The sequence below is a fragment of the Nannobrachium achirus genome (genome assembly GCF_963921795.1).
Source record: "Nannobrachium achirus genome assembly, chromosome: 5".
NCBI classification, from domain to species: domain Eukaryota; kingdom Metazoa; phylum Chordata; class Actinopteri; order Myctophiformes; family Myctophidae; genus Nannobrachium; species Nannobrachium achirus.
Genome location: NC_137814.1, coordinates 8,973,206 through 8,993,205, shown reverse-complemented (window position 1 = coordinate 8,993,205; position 20,000 = coordinate 8,973,206). Strand labels below are relative to the sequence as shown.

Genomic DNA, 20,000 nt, shown 5'->3' with positions numbered 1-20,000 from the left:
GGAATTTCTGTCTGGAAAAGACGTATTTGATGTTCTCCCGACGATGTTTTGATGCGCTGATGACTACTGACTGGACCTGTCAGTCAAAGTGAGTAACTACGTCATTGCGTAATGCGTTGTCTATGGAGAACTCCCAGACTCTCCCCTGGCTGTTGCGAGGCTAGGTCTCTTGTACGTAGGAATCCAGGTCAGTGGCTTCTGACCCTTCGGTCAGTGTAATGTAATCTGTTCTATCAGCATCTGGCAGTTTCTCCCTATCAGATGGTCATGATGATGTTGCTTCTTAGTACTACAGTATGTACGGCCAGCATCTTGTCTTAATATAGCTTGGACGATGATGATACTCTGTTATGTGGTTTACTATGACAGCCTAGGTCAGTATAACTTGAGTATGACTGAGTGGTCTTGTCAATAGAGATTGAGAGTGTGTGATCATACTTGAGGTTAATACGTTATCCAAGCTTACAGATATAGAAATACCTCTACAATTCCTAAATGTACTATAAACGGACCGCCAGCACTGTCAAAAAATAATATTTTATAGTTTGATTTGTCAAGATTCCTTGTTCCCTGTTGTCTCATTCTGAAGGGGTTAAAGATTTTTTCTTTTTTTTACCTTGCTCGTCTGCTTACATTCGGTAATGTGAGTTATTTGTTTTTCGTTCAGAGCACACACTTGACAAAAAAAACCATTAAATATTGATGATGAAAATGTTGTAATTGCGATGCATATGTACTGTATGTGACTTTGTTATGGTCCGGCCAAAAGTACATTATGTCAGGGGATGTTGACGTCCCTTGGGTGTCTTAATATTTTCTAATGTGGCCCCCTTTGAGAAAAGGTTTGGACACCCCTGGGATAGGGCAATAAAACAAACCGTTTTACCTCGTTTTCAACATCACAAAGACAGGAGTGGCATTAAACCTGCAAGTCTCTACAGCTACTGTAATGTTCCTGACCATAACTGTGCACACAGAGATAATTGTCTTTTGTTTAAACTTGACCTTATACTGTATAATGTCTCACATGACCTTAAATGGCACCTGTCCTCAGGGGTGTCGCACCAAATCCTGGCCCCTGGGTACAAGGATTCACTGCGGGCCCCCCATGAATGTTCTTCATAGGGGGAGGGGGTTTAACCCATTTAGACTGGGAACACATTATTACGCATTATTTTGTGCTTTAACTATTGAAAAATAACAGATATACAAGCTCACAGCGTGGCACCGTGTGTCACACTTTGAGCTCGAGTTTTTTGAAAAACCTATGTTTCTATGTCAGTGGTGCTCAAACCTTTTATGTGAAGGACCCCCAAGATGATATGTATTTGGCCACAGATCTCAAAATATTTAGTTCCAGGGACCCCCCCCCCCCCTAGAAGCAACATTTTAGTTACAAATGTCCACTTAAAACAAATACATATATTCAGAGATTTGCACAAATTTTCACAACTTTAAAAAAAAATAGCAGATCTACAAGCTCGCAGCACGGCACTCGTGACGTGCTGTGAGCTTCTATATCTGCTATTTTTTCAATTGCTGAAGTATAAAATAATCAAGGCCCCTCCACCTTGGGCCCTATAGTACCGATGTCTCTGGTTGACATTGGCACATTTCACTCAGGTTTTTTCATCTCACTCATGTCACTTTGGTTGCTGACCTCACTCAGCAACAAAATAAAAAATAAAATAATTAAAAATTAAAATAAAACAATTCACAGGAGGCAAGCAGTGATCACCCCATGATGTGCACTGCTATGTAGTTTCAAATGCACTACATTGCAGATGCCTTTTTGAGAGTAAAAAACTAAAAGAGAAGAAGAAGACATATGCATGATCTGGGCAGATTACCCCAGGAAATGTGTCAATGTGAACCAGAGACATCGGTAACTCAGTCCCACTTTCCCCCCCATTGTGACGCCCCTGGCATCCGTCCTTACATGACCTTATATAGAGTTCAGCTTTATGTAAGAAACACAGCCGCACCTTTAAGAGAGATTAACAATGTCTGAAGGTGTGCCAGGGTCCATGACATGAATGCTGACAACTTGCACTTTCACATTGGAGCGCACACACACACACACACACACACACACACACACACACACACACACACACACACACACACACACACACACACACACACACACACACAGGGTTAGGGTTCAAATAAAATAAAATAAAAAGTAGCAGATCTACAAGCAGAAGTGTTTTGTGCTTGTAGATCTGCTACTTTTGATTTGTGTGTCCCTGTAGTATAATCGAATAGGGCAGGGGTCTTCAATGTTTTCAGGCCAAGGACCCCTTAGCTGAGAGAGAGATGAAGCAGGGACCCCCCTCTACATATTGTATAAATGCGTTATGCAAATTTTCATCAACTTGTTTGACAGCACTGTCATCCGTCTATTGGTTAATGTTTTTTCAGACATGTAGGCACTTCAATCGTCGATATGTACGAGAAACTTCTGGGAACCCAGATTATGTACGTAGTAAACTTGACTTTTCCCTCTGTACTTGGTCTGCTCTTTTTGACCTCTACTCCAAACCTCTTTGCTGAAAATAGCCGATCTACAAGCTCTCAACGCTGCGCGCTGCGAGGCGTTGAGAGCTTGTAGATCTGCTATTTTTGGCTAAAGTTCTCCTCGGAATAGGGATGCGAGGGTTCAAAGTTTTTAATTGAGAATAATTGTCCTATCAGACAAGGATTTGGTGGCCCCCATGTATAACTCTGAGGACCCCCTGGGGGTCCCGGACCCCCTGGTCCCGGACCCCCTGTTGAAGACCACTGGAATAGGGCGTTAATTTACGAAGAAACGCGGAAAAGGTTAAAATATGGTTTCTGCCCAGCAACAACGATTATGTAGTAGCTGCTTTCCTTCCTTATTTATAATGAACTACAGGATCAGCCAAGTCTTTCACGGCCCTTCAAGTGGTCCAGGAATTCAGAAAGAATCCAAGGACACAATGACAGGGCAGGTCTCACTGCCAGACTGTCTCCTTCTATTGTTGGGTGCCTTGAGAACCTGGAAAGCGTTGGCGGCCCACCCACCCATCTCGCCACCGTACAGTCAAAGGTTATGCTAAGACTAAAAACCCCATGGGCTTGTATCCATTGTGGTCATTTGTGCTCAATATACAATATACACTTGTATTCTCCCCATCTTGACAAAATGGTATATTACCAGGTTCCACAGGTCAGCTGCACAGGTGCAATGCATTATTGTTAATTGTGGCACGTTTACTAACATGCTAAGTTTAGCTGCACTTGAAAAACCATTCCAGGCTGCCATATCCAGCCCAAGAAACCGTAGAAACCTGTGTAAAAAACTGACAAGTCGTTTTAAAAAAAAATAGCCTGCGAGGCGTTGTGAGCATGTAGATCTGCTATTTTCACAATAGAACCGTGTTATCCAAAATGTAATGCCTATTTTCCATGAGGACTCCCATCTTTGCCATACCCTAGCTTTTGCTGAACTGACGCCACAGCTTAAGGGCGAGAAGCGACCTCGCCCTAAAGGGCTTGGTGACAGCAGACTGCTGGGCGAGGGCTGGCGCTTTGGCATGGGATCAACTTTGACCAAAACACTGCACAGACCAGGCTGGTTGGTTGTTTAAGTTGGACAAAATGTGGACATATTTTCCCGAATATGGAGATGGCTGACGTCTGACATCATACTGTAGATGTCTGACGTCATAGACCACACAAGACTGACACAATATGTCCATGTATGGTCATTCCCCAGATATGGGCTTAATATATTGATATAACAATTAAAAATAAAAGTTTGCCAATTATTTTGGCGGCCCACTTTTGCAGTCACGTCACGGCCCACCGAGCGGACCCCAGGCCACAGGCTGAGAACCGTGCCTCTTATCCTGGTGTCGACGTCTCTCTACAATCATTAAGAGGAAAAACGAACGGGGAGGGAGAGGAGAGGAGAGGAGAGGAGAGGAGAGGAGAGGAGAGGAGAGGAGAGGAGAGGCGAGGAGAGGAGAGGAGAGGAAGCCACTTCACATTCCTGCCTCCCCTCCCCTCCCCTCCCCTCCCAGCACCACAGAACATTCTGCAGGATGTCCTGTTCTCTGGAGCAAGCAGGGACGCGGCTCTGACGTCAAACAGTCTAGGAACACACATACACACACGCACACGCACGCACACACACAACACACACACACACACACACACACACGCACACACACACACACACACACACACACACACACACACACACACACACACACACACACACACACACACACACACACACACACACACACACAGGTGGCTAACAATAGGCTACTTGTGAGGACAGTAATGTTTTAGGATGGCTATATGTTTTATTTTGTATAGTTGCTGCTATTGATACTTTATTTGAGCCCTTGATCTAACAGTCCTTATAACTCCCCCCCCCCCCCCCCCATGTGACCCTAAACTAACCCCTCGTGCCTCATCATAACCCTGACCTCTAGCTTTAGCTCTAAAAAAAATCTTTGTCAACCATAAACAAAGGGTCCTGGAAAAATGGTCCTTGCAAAAGGTAAACTTCTCAGGTTTTACTCTACTTGCGGGGACCTCTGGCACCCAAACACACACACACACACACACACACACACACACACACACACACACACACACACACACACACACACACACACACACACACACACACACACACCTCCTCTCTTTATATCCACACATTCTTCCCACCCTTCCACGGCCTCTGCTGGCACAGTGTCCCAGACAGCTCAGCCTTCAGGAATGTTACACCTCTCTCTCTCTCTCTCTCTCTCTCTCTCTCTCTCTCTCTCTCTCTCTCTATCTCTCTCTCTCTCTCTCTCTCTCTCTCTCTCTCTCTCTCTCTCTCTCTCTCTCTCTCTCTCTCTCTCTCTCTCTCTCTCTCTCTCTCTCTCTCTCTCTCTCTCTCTCTCTCTCTCTCTCTTTGGAATTCCATGGAGGTAAATATGATTGTGCTGCAACTGTATGTAGATGTACCATGTATGTAGTCTATCTCTGGAAATGAAGGACTCCATTTGGATACAGTCAATGAAAGCAAGACTTCTAACTTCGAGGGCGTTTCTAATTGCTTTAATAGCCAATCCTCACATCTCTGGTATAAGGGGGCTCAATAATGCATTTCATGTCAGATTGGACGATGCTCTCTTATAGATGTTGTATTCTCTCTAACAGGTTTGGTTATATGCATTCTCCCTAACTCTGGAATGCACTGCATGGGATGATGAGGAGAGGAAATCAGAAATGGGAGAATAATATAATAAACTGTATTTATATGGCACCGTTCATACAGAGACTGCAGCTCAAAGTGCTTCAAATGGACCCTCACAGTGGAGTCAGTACTGCTGTATGGGGCCCAGACATGGACCCTCACAGTGGAGTCAGTACTGCTGTATGGGGCCGAGACATGGACCCTCACAGTGGAGTCAGTACTGCTGTATGGGGCCGAGGCATGGACCCTCACAGTGGAGTCAGTACTGCTGTATGGGGCCCAGACATGGACCGGACCCTCACAGTGGAGTCAGTACTGCTGTATGGGGCCGAGACATGGTCATGGACCCTCACAGTGGAGTCAGTAATGCTGTATGGGGCCGAGACATGGACCCTCACATTGGAGTCAGTAATGCTGTATGGGGCTGAGACATGGACCCTCACAGTGGAGTCAGTAATGCTGTATGTGGCTGAGACATGGACCCTCACAGTGGAGTCAGTAATGCTGTATGGGGCTGAGACATGGACCCTCACAGTGGAGTCAGTACTGCTGTATGGGGCTGAGACATGGACCCTCACAGTGGAGTCAGTACTGCTGTATGGGGCTGAGACATGGACCCTCACAGTGGAGTCAGTACTGCTGTATGGGGCCCAGACATGGACCCTCACAGTGGAGTCAGTACTGCTGTATGGGGCCGAGACATGGTCATGGACCCTCACAGTGGAGTCAGTACTGCTGACATGGTCATGGACCCTCACAGTGGAGTCAGTACTGCTGTATGGGGCCGAGACATGGACCCTCACAGCACAGCAAAGCCTGCTGGGTACTGAGTCTACACAAGCTGCAAATGCTAGGAAACGGTGCATGTCATCTCTCACCGCATCCACAAACCAAGTCTTTGGCCTTCCTCTTAACCTTTATTTACCCTATAACACACAGAAAGAGAAGAAAAAAAGAAATAGCAAAGTTGGAGTCATATAGCTATATATTTGTATCCATGACTTATCACGTACCGGTATCCCTAAACGTCTTTGCCTTTTTACCATTTTGGCTATTTGAAGTATGTTATAATGTTTTCCCCCCCAAAATAGTATATATATTTGTTTGTAAGCAAATACGTTTAGGGATAAGGGGTAAGGCATGGATAAAAATAGGGCCCGTACTGTGTTGAATTAGTCCAACAGAGAACCGGTATGAAAATAAGATTCATGCTTCCTCGTAGACATACACACGCACAGCACGCACACAAACACACACACACACACACACACACACACACACACACACACACACACACACACACACACACACACACACACACACACACACACACACACACACACACACACACAAACACACACACACACACACACAAACACACACACACACACACACACACACACACACACACACACACACACACACACACACACACACACACACAAACACACACACACACACACACACACACACACACACACACACACACACACACATAGCCACTGTAGCCAAATAGCTGTAATGATTCAACAACAGTGTTTAAATATTTACTAGAAAGCAGTAAATTGTGATCTTGCGCCTTGTCAGCTGCTCTGAATGGGAGCGTCTGTTTGAATGTCTTTGCGTGTTAAATTGAAGTTCAAATCCTAGAAAATCTCCTGCATGTGCACCAAAAGCTCAGTGGAACACAACACACTTTAGGAAACGAGCCCATGGATGGGGGGGGGGGGGGGGTAAGAAGTCCTGGAATTCTTTCGGAATGCCCTAGAGCCTGGTCATAAATAAACCATTTAGTGGGGTTATTTTTGGGGAGAATCCTTAAAAGGCTACAAAAATAACCGGCTAGCATCACATAATTCACATTGTATGGAAAAGACCACGCATGCATTCTCCAGTGTTTTGGATGTCGTCAGTCAGCAGCCTATCTTTAACTTAAACAACGTGATGATGCTGCCAAGGGTGCTTCTGAGCAGTGGTGGACAGGGGCGTCACACCAAATCCTGGGCCCTGGGTACAAGGATTCACTGCGGGCCCCCCATGAATGTTAATTATTGAAAAATATCAGATATACAAGCTCACAGTGCGGCACAGAGTGCCGCGCTGCGAGCTTGTAGATCTGCTATTTTTGAAAAATCGTGAAAATGTGTGCAAGAAACCTATGTTTCCATGTCAGTGGTGCTCAAACTTTTTCATGTCAAGGACCCCCAAGATGATATGTATTTGGCCACGGACCCCCATCTCAAAATATCTAGTTCCAGGGACCCCCCCCCCCCCCCCCCCCAGAAGCAAATTTGAGTTACAAATGTTCGCTTAAAAAATACATATTCAAAGATTTGCACACATTTTCACGACTTTTCAAAAAAAGCAGATCTATTTGCTTTTTTCAATAGCTAAAGTTACTAGTAACTCAGTCCCACTTTCCCCCCCAGTGTGACGCCCTGGTGGTGGAAAACTAAAGATGCAGTGCCATGATTTTTACCCCCTAAGACATGATCATCAGGTATTATGATTATACTAGGAGGAAGATTGTTTTCCAAGTGTACAGAAAGAGTTAAAATTAGGTTTTCAGGTGGCCACACCCACCAGTTCATTAAGTATGCCTGGGTGTCAGGTGGGTGGTGAGTGACCCAGCTGAAGTTAGCCACACCCACAGTGTTGGGTGAATGGTAAAAGGGGAGGGGATGATTGTATGATGTCATTTAATCACTGTTTTTGGATCTGCACTTTTGACCCACAAGGTGTCAGCCTCCAGGAAGAAACGTCTACATACAAAGGGAATACATAATAATTGCTCATAACAACCACACCAGGGGGTCTAATGAAGTACTGTCAACCTCACATAGACACATGAAAACCAGAAAAAGTACCACACTATGGCACCGCCTCTTTAAAAGTATCAATACCACATGTAGAAGTAACTCCTGTAGTAATAACGTTTTCAAATAAGGTAAAAGTACAATATTTGCCTCAGAGACGTAGTGGAGTAGAAGTAAAAGTATTGGAAATTGTAAATACTCCAGTAAAGTATCTTAAAATATTACAGTACTTGAGTATATCTAATTAGTTACCTTACACCACTGGTTGGAGAGACCACCCAAGCGTGAACATGCTGGCACATGGGTTTACTGAGCAGTGACAATTAATAAACACATGTATAACAAGTGTTACCAGTAAGACGCCCTAAGGGCAAGAAGTCGCGCTGAAACAACAGAGATTGACACGTCCATATATGAGCATTCACAGATATGGGCTTAATATTGATGACATCAGGGATCTCCACATATGGGCATAAAAGGGACAAGAACATAATTAAGTAACATAATTAATAACAGTTACTTTGCAGATTTAGACATTAAAGGGTGAGTATGTGAATAATGTGATCCAATGCAATTTCAAACATGCAAACATAACCCACTGTAATTACTTCAGTCTACATTAGCAGTTTAATGACTAGTATTAAAATGTTATTGTCTTTTTTATGTCAAATGCATCATTAAGTTAATAAGGTTAACATAAGTTTAACTAAATGCATTTGAAATTAAATAAAAGATATAAAGAATTTTTTGAAACTTTTGTCTTATTTCCACACAACAACTGTAAGGTATTAATGACATGCATGGTTCAATGTTGAAAATGAGTACAGCCATTAAAACGAGGGACACAAAATATGTGAATACTTAAAGAACAAACTGATTAGGGTCGTGCTTGGTCTTCCTCCTCGGGCCCACTACCGTTCATCACCACGAAAGCGTGGGGTGGCTCAATGCTGTGAGTGCAGCATCTTGCAATGGGCCTGGTGTACACGATACACTACACCTCCAAGATATACCCATGCACCTGACAAACTACTTCCTAAAGGTCAAGGATATCCACGATCACAACACCAGCTCAGGCAGCTTCACTAATCATGTTCAACCTAGATTTGACACTATAAAAGGCTCTAATTCGTTCTCCAGCTATACCACCAACATGTGGAATGCCGTTCCGCAAGCCTTAAAAGGAGTGCAAATCCCTAGCCCAGAGGCGTCAATTGGGTATGGCAAGCTATGGCAGCTGCCATACCTTGGCTAAAATGTACTTTTCATCGTGCCTGTTGCTAAGGTGTGGCAACATGACTGGTGTCTTGCACGCGCGCAAGGGCGCGCGTGAAAGACACCAGTCATGTTGCCATACCTTAGCTTTTTCTGAACTGACGCCACTGCCCTAGCATCCTTCAAAATTGATATGAAAAGTCACCTTCAGGCGGCTGCTACTCAAGACGTAAATAGACTTTACACCCCCCCCCCCCCCTTTCCTCCCCATTTAATGCTTTTGTAATTGATGTTATCCTATGTAAAGTACAATGTTCTATCTATCTGTCTTTCAATGTTATATGAGATACATAAAGTGCTTCCTGTGTAAATAAGGAATACCAGGTCGAGAGGTCGAGATTTCCAGGGTGAGTTTTCCGCGACTGAGGTCAAGTTTGTTTTAGTTCGAGTTTTCCTGTTACCTAAATAAGCTGTCAAGCTTATCTTGTCAATCTCCTTTTAGTTGACCGTGTACCAGTGATTTGTGCTGTCATGAAACTGTACTTTTTTCTATTGCAAAATGCTAATAAACTCTTGAATCAATCAATCAATCAATCAATCAATCAATCAATGCATTTGGGTCCCCATCAGGGCAATGAATACAAATTAATATGATTGAACTCAAGTCTCCATGGCATGAGTAATCAATAGAAAAATAATGCTTTTTGGGGGTGAACTACTCCTTTAATTTCCTTTCTAAACTCGCAATTAAAATGTAATCAGAGCAGAAGCTGGTAATTTCACCAGAGATAAATTAACACAATGGCGCCATCGTGCGGCTAAATCCCGAAACTACAATTGCGTGTGCATTAATAGGGCAGGATCCATTTATCCATCCCGTTATGGAAAGAAAAACATCGTCATTATGTTTAATTGGATTGGATTATAGTAGTAGTAAAATGTATCCCCATTGATTCTGGATGGGAACCGAAATGCATGGGCCTGGATGGGGACCAGGGCAGGAATTTCATGGAGGCCATGAAGGCCATGGCTGTCGTTGCCCCTCAGTTTGGCCTTGTGCCCCTCCAAAAATGTCATGTATTGAGGCCACAGTGGCCTTAATGCCCCTGCCCAGCTGATTTCTTTCTCCTCTGTGTCTTGTTGAGTCCCCATTTTAAACCAATCCAGTATATTTGATAATCTGCAGGGCTGAGCATCAATGGACTAAAATCTTGTTTTATTTTATGGCCTTCCTGCCCTGGCATTTGACGTTTGTGCCCATATAAAATGGACAAGCCTAAAGGCACAGTGGCCTTGCCCCTAAAATGATGAAATTCCAGGCCTTATTGGGGACCCAAATAAGGCCCTGGATGGGGAAATGCATTTGGTCAGAATCAATGGGGGTAAATGAAGGAGGGTCAAATGTAGGGTCAACTACTCCTCTATGCACAATTTTGAGGTATTTGTACTTTACTTGATTGTTCCAATTTCCAAAACTTTTACTTCTACTCCACTACATCAAAAACTACATAAAAAAAAAAAAAAAGAAAAAACTTTGATTAGGCCTACTAGTTACTTTGTAGACAGAAAAGTCTACCAAACACATAAACAAAAACACAATACATTAACCATAACCATCAAATTAAGCTCACAATGCATCACAATGCCATGCATTGTAGAGCTTGTAGATCTGTTATTTTCAAAAGATCTTAAATTTGAGAACTTGTGAAACGTGACATTCTGATTCTGCATAATGAGCATTGTGAGTGACTGATGCCAATACTTTTGTACTTTTACACAAGTGTTATTACGTTTTCATTACGAACATTTCCTTGCCATAAAGTATTTTTACATTGCAGTATTGATACTTTTACTCAAGTAAAAAAACGAGTACTTCCCCCCCCCCCCCCACCACCACCACCACTGGTCCATTCTAACATCATCGCTCTGTTCACGTGGTGCGTCCAGTGGGCGTGTCTAACAGCATCGTGTGGTGCTGTTCATTCATAACTATCCAAGCCGCTGTTTGAACTGAAGAGAGAGACGGTCCCGCACATTCATATTAAACTATGCACCGTGCACAGCGGACCTGCTGGCGTGCGTGCGTGTGTGGCGCACGGACCGTTCGGTTCCAGACAGATCGAGCCTGTTGTTGTCCATATTATGGTGAGTCTGTCTGTGTACTGTTTGTGTCTCTCGATTCAATTGGGACTATAGCCTATGATCGGTCGCCCAGCGATGCATGATGTTATCATTTGATTATGTAAGGTAGGCTATATGTATATGATGCCATACGCTGTGCGATGCATGCACATCGCATCATGCATTTACTCTCAGCCTACTTGCGTTTCTATGAAGGCAACACAACCCCATAAGTTGGACTGATGGAATGAGTCATAACAAGAGCGCGCGCACACGCACGCGCGCGCGCGCACACACGCACGCACGCACGCACGCACACACACACACACACACACACACACACACACACACACACACACACACACGCCACAGTATAACACTTGAACATGTAAACACACCGCCGTTGCTGCTGCTGCTGCTGCCGCTGTGATGACCCTAACCCTATATATCGATTGTGTATCGATATTATTGATTAATCGTGGGGTTATTGTTTGTTTGGTGTGTTTGGTTGACTGACTCTCCAGGCAGGAATGTGGGACAGTCCTCCTCCTGCCTCCCGCTGAGCGGTTGATCGGTGGAAGGAAGGATGCTGTTGACGAGCTGCTGCTGCTGCCTCCTCCTCCTCCAGTGACGCTGTGAGTCCACAGCATCAGCATCCCGTCTGATCCATTCACTGAAGAGTCTGCAAGAACAGTAAGGAACCCCATTCATTCATCCTTTCATTCATTCATATCATATGATACAGAGCTACAGTAGGAGCCTGTAGGAGCCTATTGCTGTATTTGTAGGCTATTTATTCCCCTGGTTTTGATTGATGATTTGAATTTACAGTATAGTCCGCAAATTGAATGAACTAGATTACTTGGAGAAACTGGAGAAATGTTTTTTGTTGTTTTTTTGGGCCGGGGCATCATTATATTCATAATCCAATTAAGCTCTTGTTGAATGTTGGGATGGGAGATGTTTTTTGTGCGAAATGAATGTCTCTCAGAGTCTCAGTCAACCTGTGTGCGATGCGATGAGTCCCACAAACGCAAGTCACACCCCCTTTTTTTTTTTTTTCTTTTTCTTATCCTTTTCTTTTTTCTGCACTATTCAGGATCTGGCTGCTCAGGCCTGCAAATGGCACTGATTAATTCACAGCCTTTTCAATTTCATTTATATATATTGCGCAGAAGTTGCACGGAGCTGTATTTCTGCTGTTCTCCGGATGTGTTCCACACATAATGCTACAGTAAATTGTTGCGGAAACACGTGGACATGCACAGGCTACAGCAGCCATATTGGAGAGAAGTTGGGTCTCTCTCACTTCCTTCAAAGGTGTTACCAATGATGCTAATGAAGGTTCCATTCCATTTCATGGAGCACAGTGGTTCTCAAACCTTTTATTTCAAAGACCCACATAACTCCGAGGGTGTGCAACAGTGGCGTCAGTTCAGATAAAGCTAAGGTATGGCAACATGACTGGTGTCTTCATGTTGCCATACCTTAGCAACAGACATTTATTTTAAGAAGTACATTTTATCTTTTTCTACGGTTTCTTGGGCTGGATATGGCAGCCTGGAACGGTTGTTCAAGTGCAGCTAAACTTGGCATGTTAGTAAACGTGCTACAATTAACAATAATGCATTGCACCTGTACAGATGACCAGCGGAACCTGGGAATATACCATTTTGTCAAGATGGGGAGAATACAAGTGTGGAGAATATAATTATAATACCTTGTTAAAGTGACCATTTTGTTAAATTTTGCATTTATTTTACTGTAATTTAACAACATAATAACCAGAACAGATAGACAAAGAGATATTCATGGATTTATATTTAAATGTAACTTTTATTTTCCCACCTGGACCCAGGGTATGGCAGCTGCATACCCCTGCCATACCCAATTGACGCCCCTGGTGTGCAAATGAGAAACAGACAGAAATAGTGCCGTATTCATAATCTTGAGCATTAGTGAGTGAGTGAGGAGGACCAATTATTGAAGACAGGTTGAAGATGGGTGAAATTTGAGTGGGTACAAAATGTTGCATTTTGTACCCTCTCAAAGATACAATTCAATTCAATTCCAAACAGAGGGTTTTGTGGTGTTTTGTCGTATTCAGTACAAACCAAACACACTGTTATATACTGTAGTACAGTAGGCTACGTGTTTCATTGAGTTGAGTCACCTGTCTGTAAACAGGAATAGAGACCCTCGGGACAATATGACACAGAGGCAGAGTCATGTGACATGTTCTGAGGTGTACTGCACACACACACACATGCACACCCACACGCACTCGCACGCACGTTGTAGATCTGCTATTTTAACACATTTAGTACTTTAACTTTTGGTACTCTAAGTACATTTTGATGCAAATACTTTCATACTTTTACTCAAGTACATTTTGAATTCTGGACATTTACTTGTAACGGAGTACATCTACAGGGCAGTATTGATACTTTTACTTAAGTAGTGAGTACTTTTTCCACCACTGACACACACACACACACACATACACGCGCACACACACACACACACGTACGCACACACACACGCACGCACACACACACAGAGAGAACACACACACCCTTGTGCGTTTGCAACGAGCCGATGTTGCGTGGCCGGAAGATATGTGAGTCATAAGTGAAGCAGAAGCATAAGGCAAAGAGACAGGATATTATGAGAAGATGGAAAGCATGACGTTCTAATAAGCAGATGACAGTCAGTTGTACTTAGCGATACCGTAAAATACTCCTGGCCTGCGGCGACTCGTTTAGAGTCCAGGAGGACGTCAGAATGACGCATATCGATGCAGGATGTTCACGATCATAACACCAGAGGCAGCTCCACTAATCATCATCAGCGTAGATTTAACACTAAACAAGGCGCTAACTCGTTCTCCTGCTATACCATCAACATGTGGAACGCCCTTCCACAAGCCCTAAAGGAGAGCAAATCCCTAGCCTCCTTCAAAATTGGTATGAAAAGTCACCTTCAGACAGCAGCTACCCGTGACTTGTAAATAGACTAAGCCCCCATGCTCCCCCCCCCCTTTTCTTTGTATTCTGCCTTTTGTATTTGATGTTATGCTTTTGAAACTGATATTATCCTAGATAAAGTGCTATGTTCTATCCGTCTGTCTTTCAATGTTATATGAGATACTTAAAGTGTGGTTCCTGTGGAAATAAGCCTCGGCTTTCTAGGATCTCCTTTTAGTTGACCTTGTACCAGTGATTTGTACTGTCATGAAACTGTACTTTTTTCTATTGCAAACTTCTAATAAATTCTTCAATCAATCAAAAAAGCTTACACGACTTTAGGAGCGATTGAAGCTGATCTGTAACGTGGAAACCTTTTCTTTTTTTTCTTCTTCTTTTTTGGGAACCCTTTTTTCATCCATGCCTTTCTTTTGCCATTTTTACTATTTTGATTTTTGTTTTTAATATTTCAAATAGGCCTAGCTGATCTACAAGCTCACAACGTTTTGATGTACATTAGATTGGCTTTTTTAAGTATTTTAAAATGTTTTTCAAAATAGTGAAAAAAAGAAAAAATACAAATAACGCAAAGAAGTATAATAATAATAGTTTCCTACTTCCTCCCGAGGGGGATTTAGTATTTTCAGCCCAACCCAGCTGATTCGCTGCCCACAAGGAGCGCGTGAGCAATTAGGGGTTAAGAGTCTTGCTCAGGGACACACGTCAACATTGCTATCCTGGCCTGGGACAACCAGGGACTCTGGTTCCCCAGGCAGGCTCCCTAACCCAGGGGTTCCCAAACTTGTTTTTGTCTCAGGGCACCCCATAAATATTAATCAGAGACACCCCTACATTATGATTTTCTCTCCCAGCACCTTATATTTATAGCATATCGTCGTTGTCGGGTGGAAACCTTGTAGGCCTTTGTCCAAAACCGTTCATTTTGTATTTATCATCTATAAAATATACTAAACTAGTGAAAACAGCAGATCTACAAGCACATCGCGAGGCGCTGTATGCTTGTAGATCGGCTGTTTTCACTAGTTTTGTGCGACAGTCTTGTATGATGAAGCAGGGCTTTGCTTTACCAAAAGACGTACACATTTGAAACTTGGAGATACGAGGTTTCTGCCCGACAGTGACGATATTTGAGTGATTTTGTTGCGAGGAAAATGTTGAGATAATAGCCATTTTGGTTAGAACTGACTGAAAATAACTTTGTACTTCCAAGTTTAAAATGATACTCTGCCGTCGCGGCACTCCAGGGTGCCCCGTCACCCACTTTGAAAACCCCTGCCCTAACCATTCAGCTACAGTATGCCACCCTATCTATAGGGACAAGGGTAAGGCATAGATGAACATATAACTCTTGGTGTACAGGGAAAACAGAGCAGACCAAAGGTCAAGTTTACTAAGTATGGAGTGGGTTTAAATGTCTGATAATACACATTAACATGAGTCCAACACATTCATAGAAAAGATAATGTGCGAACAAACCATAAACGATTAACTTACACAACACCTGATGACAGTGCTGTCAAACAAGTCTATGCAGCTATCTGAGGCTGCACTCACACTGGAACGCACTAAGTTGTGTGAGAGTTGTGTGGGGGAGGCGGGGGGCAGAGACAGCACAATGCATTCCGGATGGAAGTCTAGTGGTTTGAAGTCTAGTGCGTGTTGTGTGCTTGTTGGATGGTGCTCTGTGCAACCACAGGACTCTCACTAGACTTCAAACCACTAGACTTCCATCCGCAATGCATTGTGCTGTCTCTGCCCCCTGCCTCCCCCACACAACTCTCACTCAACTTAGTGCCTGACTGTCTGTGGGAAGCCTGAGAAATCTATGAAAAAGGTTCAACTCCATTTTATACAACATGTAGTCCCTGCTTCATCTCTCTCTCAGCTAGGGGGTCATTGAAAAATAATAATAATAATAATAATAATAAACTGTGGTTGAGCCAAGAATGCTCCCAGATCCATATACTATGAAATCCTTCAGACCGTGACAGGTCCAGAAATAAAATAACACAATAAAAAGTCCCTGCTAAAAATATTCTCACTAATATTTCCGGGTGCTAATAAAGCCAAAGAAAAAGGTCAGTCCAGGATACTGTACCTGTCAGCAAGGTGCGTTCAAAGGACCTTCAGTGATGATTAATTCTCTCCCTGGCCGGAGCATTTTAACATCTGTGTGTGTGTGGTGTGTGTGTGTGTGTGTGTGTGTGTGTGTGTGTGTGTGTGTGTGTGTGTGTGTGTGTGTGTGTGTGTGTGTGTGTGTGTGTGCGTGCGCGCGTGTGTTTGTGTGTGTGCATGCGTGTGTTCTTTCTTTCTTTCTTTCTTTCTTTCTTTCTTTATGGATAAACTTTATTTTGCGGCGCTACTCCTCCCACAGTGTTGGTGGCACGCTGCATGCACTTGGGCCAATTGTCAAATCAACCAGCTTCATCGGGACTGGTTCAAAAAAGAATTGCGTCTTTCTAGTTGATGCTGTCGGGGGAAACCTTGTATGTCCACCAAAACATACGTTAGTTATTTAAATCATATTAAAATAGAAAGCTGCAATTCAGGGAAATTGCGAGTGTGGTTGCGTGGGCTCACGCTAGAAAATACTGTTCCTGGCCAGCTCTGCACCTGTATATGCACAGGTGCACATGCAAATAAAAAAATAATAAAAAACACTTAAAATACAGTACACACATATACACACGGCTGCCTCTTCCATCCACAAATATCCAATGTTGCTGTGTGTGTCAGTGCTGTGTCCATCCATTTTTTTGATTTATTGAATACTTTATTAGTCAGGAATGTAAACAGCACGTGGTACAGTCAGACATTAAGGCTAGAAGTAGGGCTGTCACAATTATTACATAATCGTCTAATCGTGATTATTTGACATAATCGCGATTATTTTTCATAATCGTCATAATCGTTTCCATGTTGAAAGATTTTCATATATTAAAAAAAGTCAAAAATAGTGGAAATAGCAGATCTACAAGCTTACAGCGCGTCGCAATGCGACGCGCTGTAAGCTTGTAGATCGGCTATTTCCACTATCAATGTTCTTTTAAGTATAAAGTTGTCAAATATGTCAGTAATTTCTTTGTATATTTAGGTTATGTGTCATATCTGCCATGTGCAACTTCAAAGCCTAAAAAACAAACAGAAATGTTATTGTCAACGACAAAAAAACACAATTAAATCGTTAATCGCAATTATTTGAGTGACAAATAATCGTCATGTAAAATGTCATATCGTGACAACCCTAGCTAGAAGGATAACTCTAACAAGTCCTGTGGTCCTATGGTATTCAACTCATCAACATAGAATGTAAAAAACATAAAAAACACAACACACGTCATTAGCAAATACACACACTTTGTCTATATGTACAAAAGAGATGGGATGCCAGTTTTGAAAGCAACCAGTGCTACACATCCTTTAGTGCATTGGTTCTCAAAGTGGGGTCCGGGGACCCCCAGGTGTCCTTGAGGGAGTTCCAGGGGGTCCCCAGCGAAATGATAGTTATAGGAACCAAATGGACCGTTATTGGGTATGTAACTCAGAGAGTGTACAAATGGAACCAAATGGACCATTTGTACACTCTCAGAGTTAATTAACATTAACATTGATTTTACTGTATAAATTGGGGTCTCAGAGAATACCAGTAAATGGGGGTCCGTAGCCTAAAGCAAACTGGGGGTCCTTGAAATTAAAATGGTTGAGAATCACTGCTAGAGCTGTAAAAATATTCTCTAATGGGGGTCCCTGACTCCCTGGCATATCTTTGGGGTCCGTGGAGCTAATAAGTGTCAATTTGGGGTCTTTCATATGAAAAGGTTTGAGACCCACTGCTTTAATGGTTGTTTTATACTCGGCGGTACCAGATCATGGTCGCTCCCTCAGACCCTCTAGTGTTGTGTCTGTGGGTGTCACTCTCTTTGGAGTAGTAAGAGGGGATTCAATGGCTCTCATAGACTGGAGTGCTCTTAGCGCATGTTGTAGAGGCAGGGGTGTCACAGCAAACCCTGGGCCCTGGGTACAAGGATTCACTGCGGGCCCCCCATGAATGTTCTTCATAGGGGGAGGAGGGGGTTTAACCCATTTAGACTGGGAACGCATTATTATGCGTTATTTTGTGCTTTAACTATTGCAAAATAGCAGATATACAAGCTCACAGCACGGCACCGAGTGTAGATCTGCTCTTTTTTCTTTTTTTTTAAAAACCTATGTTTCTATGTCAGTGGTGCTCAAACATGTGAAGGCCCCCCAAAATTATATGTATTTGGCCACGGACCCCCATCTCAAAATATTTAGTTTCAGGGACCCCCCCAGAAGCAACATTTGAGTTATAAATGTTTGCTTAAAAAAATACATATATTCAAAGATTTGCACACATTTTCACGACTTTTTGTGAGCTTGTATATCTGCTATTTTTCAATAGCTAAAGTATAAAATAATTCCAGGCCCCTCCACCTTCTTGGGCCCTAGTAACTCAGTCCCACTCCCCTCCTCCTTGTGACGCCCCTGATGATAATTACAGTGAGACGACGGCATGGCAGTGTTTACTGTATGTGAGCCGTTACCAGGGACGTGCTGGCCATTGGGGAAAACGGGACAACTCCCGAACGGCCGGTTCATTTCTGACCGGTCCAGGCCGGCCATTAGGAAACATAAATAAATAAAATGTCGGCCTTGGTTCCATTTTGGGGGCTGGGCGGCCAACAAAGTAAATCGTCACTGTCGGGCAGAAACCTTGTATCTCCAAGTTTAAAATGTGTAAATTTTTTCGCAAAGCAAAGCCCTGCTTCATCATACAAGGCCGTCGCACAAAAGTAGTGAAAACAGCAGATCTACAAGCACACAACGCCTCGCGGTGCGAGGCGTTGTGTGTAGTTTGAATCATTGTAGTTTGAATCATTTTTAAAATGATAAATACAAAACAAACGGTTTTGGACAAACAAGGTTTCCACCCGACAACGACGAAATATAACTCATGTAATTGGCCCACTGGCTTGTCACTTGTCATGATCTGAAATGGCAAATCTTTGAGTAGCAGCAGCGCTATAGAGAGATCTCTCTCTCTATAGCGCGCAATGAGGGGCCATTGAGGGCCTCTCCAACTCTTTTTCCCGGGCTGAATCAGGGGCCCAGCACGTCCCTGGCCGTTACATAAAAACAGGTTGACTCTCACACGGCAAGGGAATGTAAGCTGCACGATTCTAGTGATGGACAGAGTATGCAAATACAGACACACCACAGTGTCCTCCTGAGAGGTAAAATAATACCATGCTGTCAGACCATAAAAGATGCACGCACGCACACACACGCGCACTAGAAGTGTGCATTGGCATTACCCTCGCCATTCAATTTGATTACAATTGACGAGTTAACAATTCAATTTCATTCGATTCTACGATGCGTTGCAATGCAGCACTTTTTTATATTACTGCACAACATGGCATTAGAAATATATATATATATATATATATATATATATATACACACACACAAACACAGTATTATATATGTTTTATAATGACGTTACGTATAATTATATTTAGCCTTCGATTGATCATGTCACGATTGTGTCATGCTGCATGAATTGAATTGAATTGCGATGCATTGCTGAAACTATTATTTTTGACACCACTAACA

At 43.1% G+C, this 20,000-nt stretch overlaps 1 protein-coding gene across 1 annotated transcript in view; it reads right to left on the bottom strand.

Moving 5' to 3' along the window:
* The window catches only part of LOC308286046 (midnolin-A-like), a gene marked incomplete at both ends in the record, with an annotated part of 33,905 nt that extends 21,873 nt beyond the window's left edge, over positions 1-12,032 (bottom strand). Inside the window, one exon of the mRNA XM_080727008.1 lies at positions 11,894-12,032. Within this exon, the coding sequence (XP_080583134.1) occupies positions 11,894-12,032 (139 nt within the window). The remainder of the gene's footprint in view (positions 1-11,893) is intronic.
* Positions 12,033-20,000: the final 7,968 nt, after the last annotated feature.